The 24,901-nt window shown below is 31.8% G+C and overlaps 1 protein-coding gene across 4 annotated transcripts in view; it reads right to left on the bottom strand.

Moving 5' to 3' along the window:
• Positions 1–13,225: 13,225 nt before the first annotated feature.
• Positions 13,226–24,901, bottom strand: part of LOC100248256 (DNA topoisomerase 3-alpha) — an 81,258-nt gene continuing 69,582 nt past the window's right edge. For 2 of the 4 annotated variants that reach the window (XM_059736541.1, XM_010651052.3), the window contains 7 exons: positions 23,071–23,109; positions 17,834–17,912; positions 17,571–17,642; positions 16,867–16,950; positions 14,409–14,573; positions 13,897–14,017; positions 13,226–13,663 (listed from right to left, as the gene is read on the bottom strand). In XM_059736541.1, coding sequence (XP_059592524.1) covers positions 13,411–13,663; positions 13,897–14,017; positions 14,409–14,573; positions 16,867–16,950; positions 17,571–17,642; positions 17,834–17,912; positions 23,071–23,109 — 813 coding nt within the window. In that variant the 3' untranslated portion in view covers positions 13,226–13,410. Of the gene's footprint in view, positions 13,664–13,896; positions 14,018–14,408; positions 14,577–16,866; positions 16,951–17,570; positions 17,643–17,833; positions 17,913–23,070; positions 23,110–24,901 lie in introns of all 4 variants that reach the window. The other 2 variants (XM_059736540.1, XM_010651051.3) reach the window with 1 other exon arrangement.

Genomic DNA, 24,901 nt, shown 5'->3' on the forward strand with positions numbered 1-24,901 from the left:
TTGGGAATGCGAATCGTGGAGGATGCCCATCAACTTGCTGCATGGGTAATATTCCCGTGTTTCGTCACACACTACCTTTCAATTCTGGCCGTCCGTTGGAATCTGATTACATACGATGATGAAGTGTCTGCCGCTGGATTAGAAAGGCAGATGACTAAGGATTAGGAATATTATTTAATTCATAATATATTTTTTTTTTTCAAATCTTTAACTCAAATATGACACTTCTTACGGATAAAACCAAATTCATCTTGAAAATTTCAGGTAACTCTTGTCTTGAAAACAAACTAAACTTCTCAATTTATTTAATTAAATATAATTAAAAATCTTAATTATTATCTAACTACCAAATTCTTAACTAATTAAATATTTGATTGTTATAAATTTTTTATTGGTAATGCATTTTGATTTTTTGATATATTTTTAAATATATTAAATACTATTTTTGTTTTAAATTATTAGTTTTAAATTATATATATATATATAATTTTATAAATATTTTTAACATATGAAAATAAATAAATATAAATTCATTATTTGTATGTTTGAAAAAAATAAGAACACTATAACAATAGAAAACAATTTCAAGGTGAATTGGATAGACTCAATTTGAATTCAAATCGATGTTTGAACCGACTTGAGTAATCATTTTTAATAGTTGAATTAGTTTTGGATTAATTTTTTTCAATTCGAGTTAATATGGATTGGACTCGGGTTAAGATTTGGATAATCAAAGTCTAACCTAAATCCCGATTTAAATTTACAAGGTACAATATCCTATATAATAATATTTAATTTCTTTTTAGAAAAATATCAAACTATAGTTATATTAATTTGGTTCAGGTTGAGTGCCTCAAATTAGAAATTTGATTATCGGATTAACCATTAACTCAATCTGACTTGTTACAATCCTATAACACAATAGTATTCGATGAGAGGTATGAATCAAGATGTCCAACATTAGATCCAATTTAATGGGACTCCCAATCCGATGCCGAATAAGATGCGTCCACATTCGTAGGAAAAACCTCTTCGATCCTTTATTGTCGCTAACCCTGACTTTTATAAGTGTTTAAATAAAACTTTAAACTATCCCAATGTAATTTATTGGGAGTAAAAGGACTCATATTTTTCCAAAAAGTACAATATTAAAAAAAAAAACCATTTTTATCTCATCAAAAAAAAAATTCTAAAACATCGTAATTATCCTTATTCTTAATAATAAAATATTTTTTAAAAATGGTTATAAATTTAATATTATTTCAAATATTACTTAAATAGATATTATTCTCTTTATTTTAATAATAAGATATGATTTTTAAAAAATCAATTTCAATTTTACCTTTTACATTATTTCTCTTTAACCCTTTCTTTGATCATATTAATTTATGCTTGGAAGTTAGAACACACGTGGAATATGACCCAAAAAAATCATTTTATTTTTCATTTATTAATATATAATGATTATTTATTATAAATAGAATTATAAATTGAAAATTTAAGCGGATGGGAATAGAGAATGAGAATTCCATTTCATTTTCTATTTATTTACGTGGCAAACCTACCATTTGAGATGAGCATTGTTTGGCATTTCTCATTACTCTTAATTCTTATCTTCCAATCATCAATAATCTAATGTATTCTATTGAATAACAAAATCATTAAAGTTATGTTTAGTTCCTGGAAAATATTAAGGAAAGAAAAAAAAATGTAAAGGAAAATGGTTTTCTCATATTTAGTTGTCTATGAAAAAAATAGAAGAAAATTAAATATAATTAAATCTAGTTAAAAACTTATGTATTTTTAAATTATTTAATTTTTATATTGATAAATTAAAATAAGTAAAATGAGTTTAAATTAATAAATAAAAATAATTTATTGACTTTTAATTTATTTTTTATTTTTCTTTACTTTTTCTTTCTTTCTATTTTTCCTCTGTATTTACCTTGTATTTTCCCTCAAATTTTCAAAGAACCAAATATAGCCTAAGGTTACATGTTTGGTTCCTAGAAAATACTAAGAAAAAAAAAATATATATATATATATAAAGAAAAGTGATTTTCTTATATTTTGTTATTTTATAAAAAATATCAAAGGACATCAAATATAACAAAAATTTGTTATAAGTACTTATGTATTTTAAAATTATTTAATCTTTATATTGATGAGTTAAAATAAGTTAAATGAATTTGAAGTATAAAACAAAAATAATTTATCGAAATTTTTTTTTCTTCACTTTTTCTTTTATTTTATTTTTTCTTTATATTTTATTTTCCTTACATTTTCTCTCAAATATTTGGAGGGCCAGACATAGCCTAAGATTTTTTTATGACGATATAGTAACATGATGTTGGTGGTCATGTTTATTGGTATACCAATACTATTTGATGTATGCATTTTTATTGTTTAACCTTAAAATGTTGTTTATTATCTCGAACTTTCGAGAATCATCTATACAAATTCTATGTACATACAAGAAGTATATGGAATTCCTTATAATATTCCATGCTTTTCCCTTATTTTTCACATTATGTAAAACCATAGTTTTAAAAATCGGACAAGTGAATCCAACGAATCAATTGATTCAACCATTTTTATTTTTATTTTTATAACATCAAAATGAAATCATTTTGATGTTTTTGGGATCAAAACGCACTATACATTTGGAAGTAATTCTAGAAAGTGTTTTTAACATTTCTAATATTTGAATGATAAAAAAATTCAAGTATTAAAAATATATTTGAGAGTGATTCTAAAAAGCGTTTCTAGCATTTCTAACACTTAAATGATAAAAAAATTTCAAGTATTAAAAATATTAAAAGTGCTTCCTATAATTGTTACCAAATGGGCTCCTAGAGTGTGTTTAATAGTGATTGGAGAAAGTATTTTTGATATTTTTAGAGGGTTGTTTGGTAAAACTTTATACTTATTACTTAATGATTTAAATTGATTTTAAGTTAAATTATAATTAAATTAACTTAAAATTTAATACTTAATACTTAATTTTTACTTTAAGTATTAAGTTTGTTTGATAAATTAAATTATCAAATTGACATATTTATCCTCGTAAATTATAATTAGGATAAAAAATGTTAAGTACTAATGGAAGTTATAGAGTAACAAAAAAAACCGAGGAGATCATTAGGACAAATAGAGATAAAAAGGTAAAATGAAAATATAAAGTTAACAATAAGTTAATTATTTTTACTTATTATTTAAGTTGTTGTTAACTTTATATTATATCATTAAATTATTTTACCAAATATACTTAATTTACTTAATAACTTAAATTAAATTATTAAGTTATTAAGTTGATTTATCAAACACCCACTTAAAAAATAAAAAATTTTAAATATTAAAAAAATTAAAAGCACTTTTTATAATCAGTAACAATGCACTCTAAATGTATTTAACTAAAAATATTAGAAGAAAGTGAATGAAATTAAAACCTAATAAGACGATTATGGTGAGCCAAATAAAAATATAAAATTATATGGGGGTGGTGATTGAGGGACAAAAACCCAAAAATATGAAAGAAATACATCATATGCTGCCGTAATGATGCACGCTTGTAACGAGTCGCCAAGCGAGCCTTTGAACTGAAACGGCAGAGGGGGTCGTAATCCTTGGCGTCATACTGAACCACTCATGCACGTCATTAGAAAAAACAATGGAAATTTTAAAAAATAAAAATAAAAATTAAACGTGTCATTTTCTCTATTGAGAATGAAAATGAAGTAAGTAGCACATAGGAGAAAAATCTAAGATCTTGGTTTATTTTCTCATTCAATTGAATTATTTAAATATAATAATGGATGGAATCCCTCGCACCATGCTTTGATTTTTAGGAAATTTGAGGAAAAATTAGAGGTGCAATTTGAACGGGTTGGATTGAATGAGTTTAGGTAAATATATTTTTAATACTCGAATTGAGTTTGAGTTAAAAAAATTTAATCCAAATTGAATTTGGATTGGACTTTGATCAAGATTCAGACAACTTGAACATAACTTGAATTCAATTCAATATTTTAATAATATTTGTTATGTTTATTATCTTGTATAATAATATTTATTTTCCTTTTAGATTAAAAGAAAATATCAAACTATAATTATATCATATAATTTTTTATTTTATATATATATAATTTTTTTAAAACCACTATGAATGAATTTTGAATCATGTGATTAAATTAATCAGATCCACCAGAATTTAACTCAAATTTGGAAAAATAAGATCGAGTTGAGTACTTCAAGTTAAAGATTGAATTGAGTTGAACTTTGATTGATTATTTTTTAATTCAAGTTAGGTTTGAGTTAACCATTAGTACAATCAATTTATCCAAGTTGCAATCCTAAAAAAATGAGAAGAAAATAAAATATAAAGAAAAATAAAATTTAAGTTAATAAATCATTTTTATATGATACTTTAAATTCATTTTTTTATTTTAACTATGTTATAAAAAAATTAAATAATTTAAAAATATATAATTTTTTTATTAATTTCAATTATATTTTACATAATAAAATCAAATATAAAAAAATATATATTTTTTTTTCACATTTTTTCCTTTGTTAGTAATTTTTTTTGCACCAAACATAACATCAACTACCCAATTATGCTCTTCAATAGTCTTAAAGAATTTATTAAATGGGTAAAGCCTTTTATCTTATAAAATAAAATGAATAATAAATCTTCTAATAAAAATTGTAAATTTTTGTATTCAATGGGATAATAAATTGATGAGAGAATTGAAAGAGGTCAAAATATTAATAATATCCGGTCCATGAGATCAACAACTCATCCAAGGTGGAGTAGAAATGGTATGAGAAATGACAAAATATTTGTTCAACGTTAAACTAAATCATGTGCCTCTCTCTCTCTTTATCCACTAACATGCAATTTAAATCCATGTGCATGAGTCACGTACAAGTAATATTAGAGATTTTTTTTTTTTTTTATCAAATATAATAAATTTTAAAATATGTCAATTTCAACTTTATGAAAATTTTGGTGCATTAGTTAATTATTTGATTAGACAAAATTCAGACATATAAACCGACCTGACAAAAACGTGAGGTTTAAAACATTTTTATAAGATTTTGAGAGGTTTGCATGGAAATAATTTTGGGTTTGAAAAAGCCTTCACAAACGAAAAAATTAATAATCTTTTCTCGGGAAAAAAAAGGGTGCGTTTTGATTGTTGCCAAACAGCATGTGCTGCGGCGGCCATAGCCCACGTTACCTAAGACCGTGAATTATAGATGGTCGGTTCACGTGACGTGCCCTGCACTTGTGGACAAGGAAAAGTCGGCTTATTTTATTTTACTTGATCCTCTGGCTCCCTGCGACGCAAGTGTACCGGGGAAACGTGACCTCCAGTTACATCTCACAATTTCATGGTTGGATTGATGTTCTCAACTTTCAAGTCGAAAGCGATGGTGCTGATTTGTTGAAAGTACGATAAGAACATGGAAGAATTGCCTTTGATAATATCCCAAATGCTATGGTCAACTGTCAAAATCGATTATGAAGTTGAAACTGAAAAAGAGAGTAAACATTTTCAAATGAGAAATATTAAAATGTCTATTTTTTACACCTTCCTGCCATTTTCACATTTTATAAAAGAAAAATGTTATTATTGTATTTTTTATTTTTAAAAAAGTAAAAGCTATTCATCCCGGATTAAATAAAAAATTAATTGGTTAAAAAATATGGAATGATCCATCAATTTGTGAATCTAATCCTTCCTGTATTTTTATTTAAAAAATAATCAATTTTTTATATAAATATATTTTACCATTTCAAATATTTATATATAGGTTATATTTGATTGATTTGATATAATATGAGATATAATATAATATATTATATCTTATATTTGATTAGTGATGAGATAGATAAATTATCCCCTCACTTATCTTATAATATGTTTAACCAAATATAGGATATGATAAGTGGTGAATATATTATCTAACCTTCTTTTTTCATCCATTTCATATGGAATATCTTAATCCCACGAGAAGATATGAGATATACATATCCCATGTATCAAAAATTTATTTATTTATTTTAATAAAATTTTATTTTTAATATATTGATTTATAAAATAAATTTTTTTCTTATAAATTAAATTAAAAATTAAAAAAAAACTAAAAAAAAAAATTTATAATATAATATTTGTTAGAAAAATTAGGTTAATCCAATCTAAGGTAATCAAGGGAGTGAAAATAGTGATGATCTTTTTTTGCAAATTTAAAAAGTATGAATGTAAGAGACAATTATATGCAAGTATATAATAAAACAATATAAAGACAATTGCATATAAAGTAAAAGAGTAGGGAAGAGAGAATGAAAATACAAGATTTTATAGTAGTTCGGTGCAACTCGGCCTACATCCACTTTCCTCTAACTTCAATCCCAAGCTTGAAGTTTCACTAATTCAAGGCTTTTAAACCAAGCCTACAAGTAATACAATTGGATTATGACTCTAATCCACATTCTTGGACTTTTGGTTTCAAACACCCTTTATACTTCTCAAGAGATACCTCACTCTTAAACAACCTCTCAAATAATACCCCACACTTGAGAATCCCTAAGTGATACCTCACACTTAGATTCTTCCTCTCAAAGATATACAAATAATTTTACAAAATCTTAGTACAAAACTTTAAACTTAAATGATATAAGAAAATTAGGATTGAATGGTGCACTAAAGATATGCAAGTTTTAAAACAATTGTGCACTCAAAAATACTCTCCTAAGGTTCAAATATATTCAAGAAAGATTTAGGAAGGTTAATATCATGAAATAAAGAAGATTGAAACATTTTTATAGAGCAAAAAAGTCAAACTAGCTGTTGGGGGTTTGACCGGTCGATCTAGGGGTCGACCGATTGACTAGTCGTTATCATTTACTGTTTGGTAGGTGACCGTTGGACCTCGACCGCGCCCTTGACCGGACCTCGACCTGTTGAGGTGGGGGTCGACTGGTTCCTGTTTAATATTGACCAGTTGAACAACTGTTCTGGAATAGAGAGAAGGTTTTTTTGCACCCTTTAATCGGTTGAGTTGGGGGTCGACCGATTCCTCATTCGGTTCAACCGGTTGAGCCATTTTTGGCTCAACAATCAACTTTTTCAACTGAAAAACCTTTTAAACAAGTTTGGAAAACATTTGACACAAGGTTTTAGTTGAAAACATGAAATCATCCGATTTTAAAATATTTAAAACAAAATAACTCTTGGATGATTTTGGTGCATAAGTAAAGAATGTAATGCATGAAAATCCTAACGTACCAACAACCTTATAAAGAGATCTTATGAAATTTGGGTATTGAAAAACACTTCTCTTTGAGGTGATCTTCTTTTTCATGATTTCTCATTGACTTGATTTGTTTTTGTGATTGCCATTTTGAAAATTGTCTTACCTAATCACACTTGAAATATAATTATTAGTTCTAAACCTTATTTTGTTATCATCAAAACCAAGATCAACTACACATTGGTTTCACAATATTAATATATGATATATATAAATTATTTTTATATATTAAATAACATAAAATAACAAATTTATTTGTAAAGTTTAAATGTTTTAATCATAAATATTGTTAAACATAAATAAAATTTTATTTTTTTAAATAAAAAATATTTGAATATGATATAATTTTTATTTTAAACGTGAAAAAATAATATATATTTTATATTATTTTTTATTCATTTCACAAATTAAATATAATATAATATAATATAACATAAAACTAAAATATGAGTTGATAACCAATTCAATTTAGTTATATGAGTTGATGTTAACAAATTATTTTTACCTTAATAGAAAAAACTAAAATATTTGACTTTTTCTATTCAGTAAAAAAACAAAGCACCGCGTAGTCTCAATGCATATAAACTTGTGGCCAACACAAATCACAAAATGAGCTAATCTATTAACTTCTTTTAACATATACCTAAAGGTTGTAGTCTCTAATTGCATACTAATAATTCAGATGTCAAAAGTTTCCAAAAATACTACCACCAGGGAACTTTCTTAATTCTATGAAATCTATGAGCATTCATGAGTTTCCTTTTTGTAAACTATATGACATAATCTTTTATCTTTATGTCACTTTATTACAAAATATTATTTGTGCCAACCATTTCATTCTTTTCTATCATCATTTATTATTGCTTGACATGTGGGGATCATTAAATATAAAGAATATAATAATTAGTAAATACTTTCTTTCATATGCCTAGAATTTCAAAACTCATCTCCATGTGCTTTCGAAAAATTCAAAGTTATTTTTTTTTAAGTTTTGAAAAATTAAAAATAATTGTTTTTTTTAAAGAAATAATATTTTTATTAAGCAGTTGTTTGATAAGTCAACTTAATAACTTAATTTAAGTCATTAAATAAATTAAACATATTTTGTAAAATAATTAAATTGTATGATTTAAAGTCAAACAACTTTAAGTAATAAATAAAAATAATTAACTTATTTTTAAGTCAACATCTTCATTTTATCTTTTTATCCTTATTTATCCTAATTATCTCAATAATTTTCTTTCTTTGCTACTCTATAACCTCTATTATTATTCGAACTCTTTTGCTTTAATTATAATTTATAAGGATAAATATATCAATTTGATAATTTAAAATAAGTTTTTAATTTATTTGATCATACAACCTTAACACTTAAACTAAGAATTAAGTAATAAGGTTTAAGCCAATAACTTAAAGTTAACTTAATCTATTAAGTAATAAGTATTAAGTTTTATCAAAACTATAAGATACATAACAAAAATATAATCTTTAAAAGAAACATTTATGTAGAAATACTTTAATTGCTCTTCTAGATTTTAAAAAATGATTTTGATAAGTTACCAAACATCTAATTTTTATAACCAAAAATATTTTTAACTCTCAAAAAACTATCCTCAAATATGATATAATTTTGTTAAAAGAAATATAATTTTATTTTAAAAAACATAATATAAAAGTAAAAAAAATATTACTTTTCCTAAAAGCTCATGCAAATGTATGTAAAAACTCAAAAAAATGATATGATAATTAAATAATAATGCACATATTGAATTATTTTATTAAAAAAATTGATATATGTTTGATATAATTTTCAATATTTGATGATAATACATTTAAAAAATTAAAATATTTATAATTGTACTTATAAATTTTTATTTTTCTTTTATTTAATTAATACATAAAAAATTGTAAAGAAATCACATCAAAAAAACTATTATGATGATTTTAAAAATTTTAACAAATTTTTAAATGGAATATGAAAATAAAATAATTTATTAATATTTAATTTTAATGTTTTCATAATTCTATCTGGAAGAAATTTTCATCCTTGCCGGTGAGTTCAGTTGGGTTTTAAAACCAAAAAAGCAGCCCAAACTACTGAATTGACTTGTCATAAAAGAGTGGTGGGGGGGTGGCGGGGGCAGAGAGACATAGCAGAAGGGGAGTGTCTGGGGGTTAGTAGTAAGCAGACGGCTGAGAGTGAGAGTTTGACCAAGGCCATGGCCAATGTTGTGGGGTGCTTGGCTTATCAGTGGCAAGAGCTTGAGTTTTTGACCAGGACGCACGTTCTGTGGTTGCCTATGGGGGGCCACCTTAGAATGAAGAATAGGGTATCGAATCATGTGGAGTGAGTGTCTTTTGTTAAGTGTTGTTTGTGAATATTTGTGTGGGGCTCATGCTCTTTCATTCCTTAACCATGTGTTGTTGTCTGCTTGTGGCTCCCAAGGGAATCGCCCATCAATTTTCTTATCTGCTTTGCTCCTTTCACTTAAGCAATAGCTTCTGTCTCTTTCCCTTGTTGGCCCTTAAATTTCGGCTGTCCAGCAGTCTGAGATTTCCGATTTAGACCTCTGCCCCATTTTCAACCCATATAATAATAATAATAATAATGAATTATTTTAATTAAATATTGGTTATTTTGAATTAATCTTTGGAAGAGTTATAAATTTTTGTAATGTTTGAAAGCATTTCTTTTTATACATTTGTGAAAATTTTTAAAAATTGCTTTTAGATATAATATTCAAAATGTTATAAAAATAAAAATAAAAATTTAAGTGATTCTTTATAAACGATGGAAATAAGGTTTTAAATTACCTTTTGAAATGTTCAAAATCTAGATTGATTATTTCACTTACAAATTTTTTGTCTCAAGTCGTGAATGAAACTACAAAAAATAAGAATCACTTTATATTTATAATACAAATGTCTTAATCTTCGTTTTCACCTAGAAAAATAAAATAAATTCAAAAGAAATGATTTTCTTATACTAACATATTTTTTTTTATACTTTATATATATATATATATATATATATATAGCTTTAACTCTTAAAAACTATTCCCCTTATAACTCATTTTATTGGATTGGGTCGGGTTGGGTCGTGTTAATCTATTTGAACATTCAAATCCAACTCCAATAATAAATATGGAAACTGTCCTCCTTATAATTCATTTTGTAAGAAAATTGTCTTCCTTATCACTCATTTTGTTGGATCGGCTCGGGTTAACCCACTTGAACACCCAAATCCAACTCCAATAATAAGTAAAAACACTATAAAATAAAAGTACTTTTATGATACTAACCTTCAAATAAATAGTTGGTCATACAATAAAAAATTGTTTGATTAGATGAGTCTAATTACTTTTAATGTAATCAATATGAAGTCAATGACTTAGATTTGATTTTTATTCGTCAGCGTCAGCCGAAAAAGAAAAAGGGAAAATACGATACCTCTTCTGCAGTATAACATGATTCATGTGTGCTTGTATTTCTTTTTTGGTTCTAATATGTGGGCAGGGCCTTGTCCTCCTCCTCTACACCAATCCACATAAAGCCGTGGTAAAGTTAAAGTATCATAGCATGAATATGAGAGTTATCAATCAAGGGTCACCACCAATCAACTTCAACAGATTGATACCTAAAAGATAAATCATTGTCTTATGAACAATTATTAAATAAGGTTTAAACTAAAGTAAAGGATTAAGAAAAAAGGGTAAATGGACGTGAAGTGATGGTATGAATAGAGTTAAAATTTGGTGGCGAACATAAGAGAGAAGAGGCAAGTGGAGGGAAATAGGGTAGGATTGAGAATTTGATGGGAGAATTAATTACTTATTAATTAAGTTCCATTGGCATCATCACATTTCAACAATAACATGCTACAAAAATGATTAATTTAAGTGCATGGATGGTTATTTCCTTATTTTTTTTGCAACCCCCTTCAAATGCTTTAAAAATAATGACTACGACTATATTTGGTTGGTTGAATATAATATGAGATAAGATAAGAAAAGAGATAATAAATATTATCCTATGTTTGGTGGATGATGGGATAAGATAAGTTATCTCATTTTTTATTTTATTCCATGTTTAACCAAATATGGGATAAGATAAGTGATGTTCAAATATTTTAATCATGAATATTATTAAACATAACCAAATTTTCATTTTTTAAATAGAAAATATTTAAATATGATATAATTTTTATTTTAAATATTAAAAATAATATATATTTCATATTATTTTTTATTTAATTAATAACTTAAATATAATATAACATATCAATATAATATCATATTAATAGAATATGAATATCCAAGGATGTTACATCCTATTGAAAATCATATGTAAAGATATTTATATTATATCTAATGAAATGTGATATCTTAGCTTCTACCGTCAACGTAGTAAAAAAAGAAAAAAAGAGGGGGGAATTAAATGAGAAGTGTTGTATACACGATAACACCAAGTTAAGGAATTAGCGTGTGTAACCATAAGTTGAAAAAAAAGTGTAAATTTATCTTTTAAAAAATAAAAAGAGAAAAATTAAGTCATTCAAATGCAAAAAGGATGGTTGAGTGGGGCAATTATTAAGAGATTTTAAAAAGAGGTGAATGGAGTGGGTGAGAGTTGAGAGATTGGTGGTTAGCTTTGGGTTGTCAGCAAGGGAACTTTCCAATGACAGGACACTGGACATACGAACAAAGCAGCATCATATGAATTTGATTACTCTCCTTGTCTGGTTGTCCCTGCTCGTTTCCGAATCCAATCAGCAATAATGTCTCCTCATGCCCAGTGCTTACATATGAAGGCTGATGATTGAGGGCTGAGCTTCATGTTGGCAAAGGCCCATCCATGTTCAGGCCATGAGATGGTTTCTTTTCGGCCTATTCTTGGGCTTTAGTTTTTTTTTTTTTCTCTTTTTCATAGGGCCCCCAAAATGGGCATGGGCTAGGGCTGATTTTGACCGGCCCGAGGTGCATGTATCGTGGAAGGGAAAAAAAAGAAGAGGGTTTTGTTATAAAATAAAAGCATGGGAAGAAGTAAAGAAGTGAAAATAACATGAATTCTTGAAAAAAGAAAGAATTGAATAAATATTTCATTAGAGGTCTCTCTTATAAGGAGTCATAAAGAGATTCATACCAATATACAATAAAATTGTCATGCTTGTGTTTGAGTGCCTCCCAATGGTCCATTCCTAATATTGACTATTAAGTTTAACCCATACCTTGAAGATGGGTCATTGATGTCATTTATGAAGCAAATAGTGCAGTCAAGAAGTCAATATGGCCATAACTCAATGCATGATTTGATAGTTAATGTATAACAACCCACACCCAATCATGTAAATATTATCCACTTTGGGTCCAAGGAGGTCCTCATGGTTTTAAAACACGTCTACAGGGTTAAGAGAAGTCCATACTTACATAGCATCAAAAGCTTTCCCTCTATCTGATGTGGGATGTCACAAACACCCCCCCATACAGACACAACATCCTCATTGTGTCCCACGGGATTATGGGACCAAACAAACCATACACTAAGGTCGGGGATCAACTCTGATACTATTTGTAACGACTCATACCAAACCATATAGATATTGTCCGCCTTGGGGCCAAAGAGGCCGTCACGGCTTTAAAACGCGTCTACAAGATTAAGATGAATCCATACTCATATAACACCAGAAGTTTCCCCCTTATCCGATGTGAATGCATCAATCTATTATTTGAAAAGACAAATTACATATAAATTACATGGCACACAAAGGAAAAAGAAAAGGGTTATAAAACATCTTGGGTTCCAAATTAAAACTTAGCTTTTAAGATGCTTAGAAAAATTAAGTAAAGTTTAAATTATATTTTTTCAAATTATCTTAGTGTGTGGGCGTTTGACATTAAATCCAGCATAATTTGACAATATGCTTTTATATATATGAACCGTTTTTGGCAATAAATCGAGCAAAACATTGAAGTATTTACAAGTTTAGGTGCAAGAACCGCATGGGCAAGAGGCACCAAAAATCTCTTCTCCCCTACATCAGAAGCTGCCACCAGTCTAGAAAGATGATACCAAAATGAGGAGCTTCTTCAGTCACATTCCTCGATTAGGGCAGACATTTGCAAAATGTGATGGATCTCCACAAACGAAACATCTTCTACCAGATACAGGATCACCAGTTGCTGACACGAAAGTGGTGTCGCTGGTGCGTGCTCCACTCTGACGACCCCTGCCACGGTCACCTCTGCCTCGGCCACCCCTCCTGCTGGGATTAGACGCTGAGCTCCTGGCAGTTGCAGGTTGAGCACTTCTTCCCCCACTGCTGCTGTTGAGGCTATCCTCCCATCTGCATCCAAGCATAAGGGTATTATGTAAACCAATAGTCGGACAAACTGGCGAAAGAAAAACTTATTTTATATGAGATCATTCAGATTATGTCACATTATTTGTTAATCTTGAAAATAACCATTTTGGGAAAATAAAATATACAAACAGTGGAAATTGTTTCTGGTTCTATTCAGGCGCGGAGAAAAGTTTAGTATAAAGTGTTCTACAATTACAAGGCTTAGGTATACATACACAAAGAAGTTGCACTCCTGAGATTGACATGAGTAGAACTTTCTTCCCCTGTTATTTTCAGTGTTGGCAGTCCGCAATATGCAAGGTGTTCCACATACATTACATGGAATTGAAGATTCTCCTGCATAATCAAGAGTTTCATAAGAGCAGGTATAAGATTCAAACTTTGAATTGCTGTCAAAAGGAGCAGCTAAATAAAAACTTATATCATGAATGCAGTAGCTAGTGAAAGTTATGAGCTATGGAGAAGGATGCCAGTTCACTGGAAAGGAAACTTTGGGAACTTTCATACATCTGAGTGCTTTTCTATACATATAAGACACCCACTGTTCCATTATCTGCAACAGTAAGTGTTGGACAAAAGACAGATGTGGGTGCATTCAACATTCACCCAGAACTCCCAGGATCTAAAGATTTTTAAGCAGTCATCAAAAGTACTCTGATCAGCAACAATAGAACTTGTATTTTTATGTTGTATTAAAACAAGGAGATAGACTAGTTCAGCAGTGTACCGCTTGGCATATTTGTTCGATGAGACTGAGAATTCCGAGAGCGCGGAACCCGAGAAGGGCAATCATTTGAAGAATGCCCTGTTTGGCTGCAGTGAATGCAAGCAGTCTGCCTAGTATTACTTCGTTGTGCATTGGTGGAAGATGCATTTGATCCTCGCCCTCTTGCTGCTGAACATATCAAACAAATGTCAAGAGTTTTGTGGATGACAAATTTGGGGACTCCAGAAGAATAAACTCCAGATCTCTCTGCTCCCATTAGTTTATAAATCAGACAATATTCCCATTGTTTGCTAAAAGTGGGTAGCAATAACACAACAAAATTCAAATTCATGATTAGTATATAGACAATTTCCATCTTAAAAAGTTAACCAGGGCATAGTAAAATAGCAGATGATAGAAACAGATAATAATCTTTCTTTTTTTGGTCAAATGACAAGAGTATTCCTAAAGCTTATTCAAGTGAGGAGTTAGTTTTCTCTTTCTTCATGATCAAAAAAGTGCAAGTCTGAAAAGTCTTATGCCTAATTCTATTGCTTCTAAGTAATATAGGAAAAGAGAATGTATTGACTCTCCACCACGCAAGCACATAAAGCATAGGTTGGAGCAGAAGGCTCTATATGGGCTTTGTGAGCAACATATCATTGCCCACTGACATTCCTGTTAGTCACAAGCTAAGCAAAAACTTTGATTTCAAGAGAGGCTTCAATTTCCAAATGATGGTAAGGAAGATATTTGCTACTTAAATTAATTAGTCTCATAAAGAAGGAATGAAAGGAAAATTAATCTAAAGGGCTCAATGACCAAACTTTGATGGTAGGGAAAGAGCATAATGAAAAGACATGTGGAGAGAAAGTAATAACGAAGAAAGTAATAATGAAGGAGAGAATATCTAGACTTAGAGTCTGTTTAGCAGTGTTTTTAAAAAACATTTTTAACCTAAAAAGTGTTTTTGAAGAAAAATCAGGTATTTGGCAAAATTTAGGAAACACTTTCAAAATTTTGAAAAATCACTTGTAGTGTTGAAAAATCACCAGTATTGTTTCTTCGAAAAATACTTGATAAGTGATTCTCCTAAAAACACTTCCACACTTCGAGTAAAAATACCGTCAAATGCACTCTTAGTAAGCATCTCAGGTTGGGGAACTGAGGACACAAGTTGAATGTCCTCACCACAAATTTTACAAGAAAAGGTTTCTTGCATTACCTCTAACTGGAATATCAATAAATAACAAAAGGTCAGGAAAACAATGAGCAATTACTTTCCAAGGGCAGCAATGCAACCATCTAACTTGGATTGTACTATCCCTACCATTAGCATATTGTCCATGGATGCTTTTAGTAACCTCGTGCATGGATGCTCCATAGCCACTTGTGCAATAGAGCTTTATTTTCCAAATAGACCCTTGCGTTGATCTAAACCATCTTGACCTTTTGCCCAGTAGGCTTAATTCCAGGTCTATTAAATGGTCTCTTCTTCCTTCCCTAGTCCCAAACATAGAGATTCAACAAGTCATAGGGCAGATATGTTGACAAATGATGGTGCTTCTTCCTCTGTGAAGTTTGTTGTGTACTTCCTTCTTCCTTGATTTGGTCTGAGCCCGCATGTTAATAGTTTTCTATTCTGGTGCTAGTAGGTGGGCTTGCTTCTCATTTTCTTTTAAATAGCACTTTAAAGAAAAAGAAAATAATTTTACTTGAATGATCTTATTTTCATTCTAATATTTAAGGTTTCATTTGAGATCTGACCATGCTCTAAATCTTGTAAGATGTATTGAGGTTTGATTGAAAATTTTGATCTTTGTTTCCCAAGGTTTGTTTGTTTGCTTGCTTTTTCTTCTTCTTCTTTTTTTTTTTTTTTTTGAAATGTTTTTGTTAAAAACACTAAAAAGAATATGGTAACATTACCAAAATGTTCTAATCTTTGAAGTTAAAATGAACCCTGAAGGAGCAACATATACAACCTTGATTACAGTCATACATACTTTTATTTGTTAGTAAATTATAGTAGGTGAAGTAAAACTTTGCATGCTTAGGATGGAGACTATAAGCAACTACAGTCAGGTTAATATGACACTTCCATTATGGGATATCAAGTTTAATTAGCCATTCAACTTATGTTCTATTATTCTGCTGAAGATTGAAATAACCCAGAAAATCAAATACTAGTGTCCAGAATTGGGAGAAAATGAATTGGTTGATGTTGAAGAATTAGCAAATAAATTGGTGAGGTGCAAAAGACTTATTTTATTTTTAAAAATGCAGGAATCAACTATGAATTTTCCACTCTTATAACAGCAATGACAAAATTAATAATGAGGACAATAACAATCATAAGAACAAGAATAACAAACATTACTATAAAGAAAAAGAAAACGAAAGAAAGTAGTTCATAATAAACTGGTTCCACATCTTGCAACAATGTTTAAGTAATTGCATTGGATAAGCATACACTAGATACCTGGTACAGTAGAACAAATGCGGGAGCCAGTTCCGCAAATTTCTGTCAACTGTCTAAGAATCTCATCACAGCCACAAACACAACCTGACAGGATATGTAAGGAATCAAATGTTGATTACAACCGTAAAATCCACATACTAAAGTAATTGACAATTGATGACTAACAGATATCCTGCATGTATCATGTAACCTGCTCTGAGTGTATGTGAGGTGGTGGGAGAGAGATTACTTAGACATGGAACTTTGCAAAAGAAAAGATTACAGCAGATTAAATACAAAATATTACCCCCAAAACTGCATGTTTTGGGCTTGGGAACAGTAGAGATTTCCCAGTGGCGGTGGTGGGAGAGAGAGGTTAATTAGACATGAAACTTTGCATAAGAAGAGATTACAGTAGGTTAAATACAAACTATCCACCCCAAAACTGAATATTTCGGGCTTGGGAGCAGTGGATATTTTTGTATAGGTCTCTTCCACTACGAACATAAACAAGAAAACCCTGCAACTGAAAATGCACTTAAAAGTGTGTAATACTGAAATATATATTATAGTTGAAAGCATATTCAAGAATACAGATAACTGCTACAAATTTTAAAATGTCAAGAGTCAAATATCAAAGTAATATAATAAACAAATGAAAATTACATCTTAATGAAACAAAATTAAGAAATACGGTTCCTAAGTTTTCATGCAGTGGTACATACCCAAATGATCGATATTGTAATTCGGTGGAATTTCTAGCCGGCGAAACTTAAATTGAATCTTGTAAACAGGACCTATAAAACAATTTTGTATTATTAATAAATAAATGAAATCTGAAACAGGAAAAAAAAGAGGGGAGGGGAGGGGGGGGGGGCGCGGGGGTGGGTGGTTGGGCAGCCACATCACAAGTAAATGCTAGCACTAATCAAACAAAGAAACAACTCAACAAGCTAGACAAAGAGTAATATATCTTATAGTGGGGTACCTGGAGTACAATGGTTACAAGAAATAGTGGTAATGGCTGCTTCTGATATGGATCCAGGAAGCCAGACAACATTCCTACACTGAAAAATAAATGTAGTGAATAACTGTTACAATGGTGACAGCACCACAGTGCTGTAAAAGTGTATCTTAGGGCAAAGGGCAAGTTACAAATTTTGTCAAATGATTCAAAGGACATTAAAAAATGGCATAGAGAAAACTCAATAATCATGACCCGGTTATGAAATAGCATGAAACCTAGTATCACTATTACTGTTATGTTCTTTTGACATTGTAAAAAGATTTGGGAAGCATCATGGGAAAAGTACTCTCAAAACCCATGCGGCAATAAAGATCCTTCTTGGGACTAGCTAACTACTATAGAAGGTTAATAAGGGGTCATTCTAAGATTGTGACTCCCCTTATTGACCTTTTGAAGAAGGATACTCATTGGGATTGGAGCTCGGATTGCCAGAAGGCTTTTGAGAAGTTGAAAGTAGCAATTTCAATTGAGTTAATGCTGTGTCTACCAAATATGGATCTCCCCTTTGAGGTCCAAACAAATGTGTCAACTAGGGCCTTGGGTGGGGTCCTGGTGCAGGAAGGGCACCCAATAGCCTTTGAGAGTCGGAAGCTTAATGAGGCAGAGTAGAGATATTCCACTCACAAGAAAGAGATGACCACAGTTAATCATTGCTTAGAGTAGTGAAAGCATTACTTGTTGGGGAGTATATTTACAGTAGTCACTGATAATGTGGCAAACACCTTCTTTAAAACCCAAAAGAAGTTGAGTCCCAAATAAGCTAGGTGGCAAGAATTCATAGCTAACTTCAAGTTCGAGTGGGTGCATTGACCAAGGAGACACAACGTAGTGGCAGATGCCTTGAGTCGGAAAGAAGCGATAGAGTACGTGTCCACGCTATCACATGTGATCTCATAATTTAATGAGAGGATCAAGCAAGCTGCTAAGCTTGACTCTACTTACGAGAAGTTGAAGCAGCCAGTGAAAAAGGGAACTACCAGAAAATATTGGCTAGAAGATGACCTCCTAGTGGTTAAAGGAGGCAAGTTATCTGTGCCAGGAAGTAATTTGCGCAAGGAACTACTCAGAGAGACCCACGATGCTAAGTAGGTGGGTCACCCTGGTGAAGAAGCAACACTAGCATTGCTATCCAAGTCCTATTACTGGCCAAAGATGGGGGAGGACGTTCAAGCTTATGTCCGGCCTTGTTTGGTATGTCAATTAGACAAGACAGAGAAGAAGAAAGCAATAGGGTTGTTACAACCTCTTCCTATTCCAAAGAGACCATGGGATAACAAATCTATGGATTTCATTTCATTAATGGTTTTCTAAGGTGGGGGGATTCAAATCCATCTTTATGATAGTGGATTGATTCTCCAAGTATGTTGTCTTTATACTAGCACCACATGCATGCCCTGGGGAGGAAGCAACAAGGCTATTCCTCAACCATGTGGTGAAGTACTTTGGGTTGCCTAAAGACATTGTCAACAACCGTGATGCTCGATTCACTTGTTGGTTCTGGACTAAGTTATTCAAACTTCTGGGTTCGGAGTTGAAGTTCTCAACAACAAATCATCCGCAGATAGATGGGCAAACAAAGCAGATCAATGCCCTATTTGAGGAGTATCTCAGACACTATGTTATTGCAACACAAAAGAACTGAGTTGATCTAGAGGACGTGGCTCAGTTGTCATATAACTTGTAGAAGAGCTCAGCGATAGGGTTAAGTCCCTTCAAGCTGGCCACAGGGCTCTTATGCCCTTGGAGGTGGCCAAGCAAAGGACTGGTGGTAATTGTCTTATGGCTTATAGATTTGCAAGGTCCAGGAAGGAGATGCTTGATGAAGCTTGTGAGAGCTTAGAGAAAACAGCAAGACAAATGAAAAAGTATGCAGACAACAGCCGAAGACCCTTAAAGTTTTAGATTAGGGATAGAGTACTTTTGAAACTGACCACTCAGATATGCAAGAAGATCAATAGCAAAACCAGATAGAGGGGACTAATTCCTAAGTATGATGGACCTTTCAAGGTGATACGATGGGTGGGATAGGTAGCTTACAGGTTGAAGCTACTTGACAGGATGAAGATATATCCCACGATCCATGTGAGGTTCCTAAAGCCTTATCATGAGGATCTAGACCCGGGAAAGATATAGATGAAGCGAGCTCCATTTGTGATCAAGAAGCAATTTGATTGCGAGGTAGAAAAGGTGTTGGCCCATCGAACTATGGGAATGAGTGAAAAAAACTAAAGAACTAACTATCTAGTGCAATGGAAGGGTAGCCCCGAATCAGAGGTCAGTTGGGAATGAGATGTGACACTATGGCAGTTTGAAGAAGCGGTCCAAGCCTACCTACAATCTAAGTCGACGAGGGTGTTGACTCCAGCTAGTGAGAGTGGTTTGTTAGCCCTTTGACACGGATTATATGACACTAAGGCTTCATGGGGCAGCACCTTGGCCCCATGAGTGATCAAAATGTTAACAAGGTGGCACAAGGGAGCAATGCCTTGTGCAAGGAGATAGTTTGGTGAGCCATGGGCACAAAGCCATGGTTAGGGTGACACCAAGAAGGAGACCTAGACACAAGATATATGGGCACATAGACTTGTGGAGTCATGGGCGTAATGCTATGACGAGTTGTTGCACCAAGAAGAGGGCTTGGGCAAGGCATGAGGCCGCAATAGCAACAAGATGTATGCAAGAGCATGGTGCCTCGAATGGATGTAGTCTAAATGTGTAGGCCAAAAGAGAACAATGGATGCATGCGAACCACTTATATAGATGTTGTGGTTGCAGCATGAAGAGTTGGACTCAAAGTAGGATTGCAAGTCAAGCACGGGAAAGAGTCTTGATGCCTATCGTAATTATAGTCTAAAGTAGGACTAGGACTCAAAGTCCTTGTAGGATTGATTGGTGCCACAACCTATCAGTTAGAGTCCTAGTAGGACTAGGATTCTTAATCCTAGTCTGACTAAGAGTGGGTGGTGACCACTCTATAAAGGAGGACGTGGGGAACCTCCTTAGCATAGATTGAGATCTAGAGAGAGAAGATCATGAGGGAAGCCTAAACTCACTGAAGTGATTGTGGGAGTCTGGCTTGAGTCTTGTATTCTATTTAGTGATTTAATAAAATACAAGTTAGGGTCGATGCCTTGTAAACTCGGGTGCTTTTGTGTTGCAATCCCATGGGGAAGGGTGTAGGCTAGCTTAGAAAGCCTCTAAGCGCTACACAGATGCGAAAACTTGTGTAGGAAAAATGTACTTGTGACACCTGCCAGGGTAGTCCAGTTGATTAGGGCGAATACTGGGAACTGTGGTCCTAATAAGTAGCACATGGTTTTGGGTTCGAATCCTACCACTGATGATGCCCTGAATTTACTTGGTGTTGGTTGTTACAGGGCGATCAACACCCCAAGATTTGGATCCCCATGGAAAGTCCTAAGGGCTTAGCCATGGAAGGTTCCTTGGTTATCAAAAAAAAAAAAAATCCATACAAGGTAAGCATGTCATTATGAATGGTATAAGGGTTGATAATTGATCTAAGTATGGGAGTTTATCTAATTTATCCTATAAAGAGGGTTTATCCATGTAGCCTCGCCATCCCATGTTGCCACAACAACGATGACATCATGTTTGAGATCCAACATCAACTAAAGAAGAAAGTTCATGACACTACATATGTAGTGGACTCCTTTTAATTACGTAGATGCATTTTAAAATCGTGAGGACTTTTTGTTTCGTGTATATAATGTTTATATGGGAGGAAAAAGGTTGTTACAAATAATATTAGAACCAAACTCCAACCCTAGTGTGAGAGTCCATCTAACCTTGTAGAGGGTATTTTTCTAACTCTGACCCTGTAATCTTCTAGGACATGGCAAGGACATCATGCCTGTATAGGGGGTGATTGTGAGATCCCACATTAGCTAGGAAGAAAAGTTCTTGAAACCATACATGTAAAGGGTTCCTCTTATCTGTGACTAGAGCAAACAATATCCACGTGAGAGGAAGTGGGTTGTTACAAATGGTGGTGGAACTGATCTCTAACCCTGCAAGGAATATCTATCTATTTTGCCCAACAATCCCAAAAAACAAATGTTAGGAGAAGAGAAAAAGATAAATAAAAAAAAATCATGTTTTGATTAAGGGAGTGTTGTAATGATCAAGGAATATTCATCTTTTTACTAAACATGATGCATTGAACTTATAATTCATTATATATGAAGAATGAGGAATCCTTCAAAGAAAAAAATAAAGATAAAACAAGAAAGAAGATAAAAATAATCTTAAAAAGAAAGAACTCAAAAATTATTTTTTGGAATGCAATGAAACATGAACCACATTGCCACACAACATATTAAGTTTTGCAAAGTCATAGGTGGCTCAAATTCCTTGCCAATGGGAGTAAATAATTTCCACATCTGACATCATTCATCATGTCATCAGCATGATGCATCTTGTGAACTACAGCAATGTGTCCAAGAAGTTTCAAGAAATGGTAGGACAGAAAATCTGTGTAAGATTTATATCTCAAAAATGTGTAAAGAAAATATAATAATGTAAAACTTCCAGCAGGAAATTAAATTAAAAAATAAATAAATAAATAAAAACCTAAAGAATAGATATATGTAGGCAACTACTTTTGCCTCAGTAATTTCTCAGTGGAGGGTGATTCAAGACAGTTATATCTTGGATGTCTCAGAGAAAGAGAAGCCCTTTGATGTCAGGCTCTTTGACATGCAGGATTTTGGACCTTTCTTAATAAGTGGGGTGTTCATTTCAGTGGATAGCACAACTGGATTTGGCAGATTCTCTCGCTAAATGCCACAGTCAGCTTGAAGGTTTCTGCAGGGGATAATACGCATCCCTAAGTTTGTTGACTTTTAGTTAATTACTATAATTTTCCTTCAAGCTCCTTATGGGGGGCTCTACTACATCTTTATGTAGTTTTACTTTTAGTACTTCTCATCCTTCATGTACTTTTTTTATTCATAATGCAATGAAATTGTTATTTCTCATCCAAAAAAAAAATAAAAAATAGAGAACACAAAATGAGGTTTTAATTAAAGACAAACTTCTGATATGGAATAGTAAGTATTACAAAATATCACACAAATCATGTCCAAATCATTAAAATGAAAACCGTTATTTTCCCATTGTTGAAAATTTTTGTCAGTAACTAATATATAAATAAAATGCATAAAAGATAATTGACCTACCTGTGGATAACCCAAGCATCCAACCATGAAATTGCCATCCTGTAGAGGAGTATAATAGTTTATAAGAAAGAGGAGTACTATGATTAACTACTAATAATTATATAATACCAGGAAATATAAACTACAAGAACTGATCATTATGGAAATCATAAAATAAAAATGCAAAATGAAAGTTGTTAAAGAGCGATTACTAGTTATTTTATAAGGGGTAGTTTAGGCATCGTGTTTTATTTTGTAAAAGTCTATATATTCTTTGTACTCTTTCCTTGATGGATAAGACACTCTTTTCTTTCTCTCAAATAACATGGTATCAGAGCGTGTTTGATCTAGAAGCCTAACCCTAACCTTTAAAAAAAATTTAAAAACTATAGTGTTATGGTACAATATTGCCACAGTGCCACACCACACTACAATTTTGCTAGTGTTCTATTGCTACAGTTATCTCCAATACTAGTGCCTATGTGATTGGTTGTATTTTACAATGCAAGTATAGGGTATGTGTAAGTACTAAAGGTATCCTAACATCCCTTTGTTTCAATTGTAAGTGCAAGTGCGATGTCTAGTAGTAATCATAAATCTGGAGATAGTGTTGGTATTCAAATTACTTCAATAAAGCTAAAGGGACCTAATTATTTATTTTAGGTTAAAGTTGTGAGAGTATATATTAGGGCAAAGAGAAAAGTAAAAAACATCTAGTGGAAGATCCTCCCCAAGAATCTTAAAGTTTTGATGAGTGACAACAAGATGTCTTCATTATATTAACATGGTTGTGGAACAATACGGGACCTTATGTTAGTGCTAATTTCTTTTTTTTAGAAACTGCAAAGTAAATATGGGGTGCAGTTAAAGAGGTATCCTCTCAAGAAAAAAAATATTTAAAAAATCCATCACCTGTATGAACATATTTTTTTAGTGCAAAGCAGAATAGGAAACCTTTGAGTGAGCACTATGCATTTCTCAAAGGGATTTGGGAAGAATTGAATGTGTATCAACCATTGTCTGATGATATTGAGGTTCAAAGAAGAAAATGGCAAGAGTTTTAGGTTGCTAAATTTCTTTCTAGCCTTGATTCTAAATATGTTGAAGTCAAACATAGTATACTTGCTAGTGAGAAGTTACCATCTCTTAGCAATGTTTATGCTTGTCTTCAACGCATTGATCTACAGTCCTTTTCATCTGGAATGGTATTAAGGATACTTTTGCACTTACATCCACAAGACAGGATAAAGGTGATCCTCCTATTCAAGGCTGAGGTCGAGGTTTAGGAGCAGGAAAAGGTAGAAGTGACAAACAATGCTCACATTGTGATAGGAATAATCATACCTTTGACAATTGTTAGGATAAGTTTGGTCATCCTACATGAGCTAATTGGTTTTCTTCTCTTCTGATGATGGAGTTGGCATTCCTACTCTTGTTCAACTTGCAGGTGGTAATAGGGAGTCTATTCTTGTATTGGGCTTTGACCATCTCATATGAAAACCAATTCGTGTCCAATAAGGGCATGCTAAGTCTTTTATGGCATTTAACCATCATTATTTGGGTGACCCATTCATTGAACTTAAAAGGGTCATTGTTGCACCAACAATACCCCCTCCCTTCCCCATCCCACAATAACACTCCCATGGCTTAAACTCATGACCATGGCACTAATCTAATTCTTAGATCGGGTTTTGACCATCTTATCTAAAAACCAATTGGTGTCCATGGAGGGTAGGCTAAGCATTTTATGGCATTTGACTACCATCATTTAGGCTTGACCTTAGATGAGGCTTTAGATTTTCATTTTTTTTTTTCAAAAAGCTTGATAAAAGGGAATTAAATCTAATGGATT

The sequence above is a fragment of the Vitis vinifera genome, chromosome 4 (assembly GCF_030704535.1).
Source record: "Vitis vinifera cultivar Pinot Noir 40024 chromosome 4, ASM3070453v1".
NCBI lineage: Eukaryota > Viridiplantae > Streptophyta > Magnoliopsida > Vitales > Vitaceae > Vitis > Vitis vinifera.